The 4,373-nt window shown below is 34.3% G+C and overlaps 1 protein-coding gene across 1 annotated transcript; it reads right to left on the reverse strand.

The window, feature by feature from the left end:
- Positions 1 to 3,318: 3,318 nt before the first annotated feature.
- On the reverse strand, positions 3,319 to 3,837 carry LOC132543583 (calmodulin-like). The gene is made up of 2 exons (XM_060207096.1): positions 3,627 to 3,837; positions 3,319 to 3,446 (listed from the first exon to the last, which is right to left on the reverse strand). Exons 1-2 carry the CDS (start codon positions 3,835 to 3,837, stop codon positions 3,319 to 3,321), a joined length of 339 nt encoding a protein of 112 aa, XP_060063079.1.
- Positions 3,838 to 4,373: the final 536 nt, after the last annotated feature.

A 4,373-nucleotide genomic window follows, 5' to 3' on the forward strand; every position in this document is an offset into this window, starting at 1 on the left:
TATATGTTATTTTCCTTTCGTGTTTGTGAGTTTCCTATTTCAAAATACTCTTAGGCAAATGTCCCTGACAGTATTCCGTTCATAATAGCCACCAACACTATATACAAAAGGCTTAAGGCGTGCGGTATCCCGAATATTTATTGAAAGATTACCATCTAAAGTGTATGGTAGTAACAATGGTTTCTGAACTCTTCTATTGAACAAGCATGAAGTTCTTTGATAGGTAATGTCCTGGGTCAACATTGCCTGCACAATCAAATACAACTCGAAACACAGCTAACACGACAAGGAGGTCCAGTTACACCCGATGTGTCTTTAAATACACCCACGAGGTCAGATCTCACTCACCTGACTGTTTAATAAGCGCCAATAAAGGTAATTTGTATGTGTTTGATTTGTAATGTTCAACCCACTGTTCGTTAATGAAGGCAGATATACCCTTGTCAAAATGGAGTCATTTTAATTTCTTTCCGTTCATATTTCCTGTGTGTATGTTTGTTGTGGTCAGATTAGTATATATATTGGTTTAGCAGTATTTCATTTATGTGAGAGTTTAAAGCGTTTTTTTGTATTGTGATAGGATTACGCAAAGAAAGTTGTCTGTTTCACAGTCTTTGGTGTAGACAATTCTAATACCCTTAATGCAAACTAATTACAAACATTTTGTCCTATTCCGTTTACATCATTCGTATAAAAAACACCTCTGATTACTAATCATTTGTTACTGAGCGTTCTGTCTTATTCTTATCCATCCAAAGGCACATCTATTGTTACTTTACTTGCCCATTAATGACCACTTTCAAGTCTATAGTTTGATGTTTGGAGGAAACCTAAGTTTCCTCATACATACTATAGTAAATTATATTTGACCCTCGGCGTTTATAGTTGACTCTGTGTCATTTTGTAAAACAGTTGAACGGGAACTCGACAAAATAATTTTATTATTAATAAGGATACAAGAAAGACAACATTTTCAATAAAATTTGAAATTATCGGAAGTGAATGATGAACATCAATTTATTCCAACAACATCAAACATTTTAGGATAGGTACCGACATATTACAAAATACTTCCATTGTCTGAAACATTTTCCCTATCGAATCCATAAAAGGAATAACATCACATTGATTCTTTAAGATAACACGTTGTTATATAACATAACACATTCTTCTGTGTGATATCACATTGCTATATAACATAACCCATTCTTCTGTGTAATAACCCATTTTTATGTAAGATAACCCATTTTTCTGTTTAATATCACATTGTTATATAAAATAACCCATTCTTCTGTGTAATATCACATTGCTATATAATATAACATATTTAACTGTTGAATAAACACATTAATAAACACATTGTTCTTATCATTACATAATCTTTGTTTTCGACACAGTTCCAAGGTTCCCTAGGGATTCTCTTGTTCACAGTAAACAACATTACACGTGGAATATGTGTGTTACATATTCTTCGAGGTTCTTGCTGGTCAGTGACATGTTTATGTACTTAATGCTTTATGTTTATTTGTATGCATTCTTTTGGTTCGATAACTACATATAACTACATATATCACATTTTCTCTCCTCACTATCACACCTACAAGTTGTATAATACATATCAGAAGCACATCCTTTATCACAATAACTACAAGTTATCAATGCAATACACGACACATCCACTACATGATATGAACCATAACACACTCTTTTTATTCCATACAAACAAGGAACATAGCATAACATAAATAAATAACACACATATCATAACTCAAATCTATGTTCCGTAAATTACATGATGCATTATATAACACATTCCCTCTGTGCCATAGCTGCGTGTTATTTTGAATAACACATTCAACTTGTCCAGTTATATATCATTACCCAGATTATTCTATTATCTTAGTTCAATAAGATTACCTTATATACATATTACGTACCAAAGCTAGTCATCACACGCCCGATAATAGATCATTCTTATTGTTTGTGGCAAGCAGTTTGGAGATATAACATAGGGTATAACAAATACAGATGTTCTGCGTCATGTTAAAACTCCAAATATTACCGGGTATCGAAAATACAGATGATCTGGTTCATGTCAAAACCCCAAATATTACCGGGTATCGGAAATACAGATGTTCTGGGTCATGTTAAAACCCCAAATATTACCGGGTATCGAAAATACAGATGATCTGGGTCATGTCAAAACCCCAAATATTACAGGGTATCGGAAATACAGATGACCTGGGTCATGTCAAAACCCCAAATATTACCGGGTATCGGAAATACAGATGATCTGGGTCATGTAAAAACCCCAAATATTACCGGGTATCGAAAATACAGATGATCTGGTTCATGTCAAAACCCCAAATATTACAGGGTATCGGAAATACAGATGATCTGGGTCATGTCAAAACCCCAAATATTACAGGGTATCGGAAATACAGATGATCTGGGTCATGTCAAAACCCCAAATATTACCGGGTATCGGAAATACAGATGTTCTAGGTCATGTCAAAACCCCAAATATTACCGGGTATCGGAAATACAGATGATCTAGGCAAGGAAAACCCAAAATAATCTAGGGTACTAGAAACAGTGATCATTTAGACTAAAACAAATAGTCTAGTATATCAGCAGAGCAAATGATCTAGACAATAACCCCGCAAAAAATAAAATAGATAAATAACACGAAATAGAAAAAAGAATAAATAAATACATAAATGAATAAGTAATACTGCCGATATATTCCACATCGTAATATACATTAAGTTTTTGCATCAAGCAAGTTGTACATACAAATTAAACTTTTCAAGAAAATTAACTAGATCAAATACTCGATTTTGGTGGTGATACATGAACTTAACATGTATTAATCTATTTTACTGTTTATAAACTGTTTCGCTATCGTAAAATTAGAAGACATGTCCAAAGAGTATCCAAATACAAGACTTTGACACATAAAAGGTAGCAAAGCTGTATAATTCTAAAAGAAACGCGTGCGGCTCTTTTACAATCCTTCCTGTGTAGACTTCAGTGATGGTAGATTTAGTAAATGTTTCATTCGGATGCATCTTACGGTCGTTGCATAATTTCAACAAATTCTGCAACAAATGAAAATATAATCAGGTTTTTATAAGTCGTGTTACAAAGTATAAAAAATCTCTATACTTAATGGTTTCTTCTTTAGCCAAGAAAAATAACTTTAACGATCCTTTCCTTTACTTGACACTAAAACAGTATTGCTTAAAAACATATTCACAGTCAATGACACCTCTATCCAGTCTGTATTACAATAAGTCCAAAGATAGGTATGGAATGTCAGTTCCAGGAATGGACATACACCAAAAACAACATGAAGTACACTACTGCGTAAACACCAGGCGCCATCTCAACTTGAGATTTCCTCAAGTCGAGATTTTCCTCAGCTAAAATCTCCTTGAAAAGATCTTGTATAAAAATTCCGCAAGGAATTTCAGGACATACTAGCCGATGACTTCCTCCTGTTCTTTGAGAAAATTTTATACAAGTCGTTTTTAGGGAGATATCAGCTGAGGAAAATCTCGACTTGAGGAAATCTCAAGTTGAGATGTTTTATACAAGTGGGGCCTTGTGTTTGGTGGACATACCTTCTATGCTGACTTTGCCGTTACCGTCATTGTCAGCCTCTGTTATCATGTCCTCGATCTCATCGACTGCCATATCGAGCCCAAGTTTTGTGAGAACAGTCTGGAGGTCCTTGTGTGTTATGTAACCATTGCCATCCTTGTCGAATACACTGAACGCTTCTCTGATGTCCTCTTCTGTATCTTCGTCTGATAACCTCTTGGCTATAACCATCTTAAACTCCTCAACGTCAATATAACCGTTACCTGTGTTAGAATAAAATGATAAATATTGATCATGATGCCAAGATTCCTGAAATTATTAAAACTAAATGTTACATCTCCATTTATCAAATACATATGGCATCATTCTGAACCACAACTTCAGACTAAAGAAGTGTTGGGAACCCCGAAATAAATAAACAGGTAACAATATTGATAATTACTTAAGTAACCATCCTTGATGATCACCTAGGTAACCAAAATTAAGAATCACTTAAGTAACCAACATTGATGATTATTTTGTAACCATTATGAATGATCACCTAGGTAAACAACATGGATGATCTACTCAACTTAAGGAACCAACATTGATGATCAAAGAGGTAACTAACATTGATGGTCACCTAGGTAATCAACACTGAAGCTCACCTAGGTAATCAACACTGAAGCTCACCTAGTTAACATTAATGATTATTTTGTAACCAACATGGATGATCACCTAGGTAACCAATATGGATGATCACTTAGGTAACCAACATGGATGATCAC

This window comes from Ylistrum balloti, unplaced genomic scaffold (assembly GCF_031769215.1).
Source record: "Ylistrum balloti isolate Yb309-2 unplaced genomic scaffold, AGI_CSIRO_Ybal_v1 Utg369758, whole genome shotgun sequence".
NCBI classification, from domain to species: Eukaryota; Metazoa; Mollusca; class Bivalvia; order Pectinida; family Pectinidae; genus Ylistrum; species Ylistrum balloti.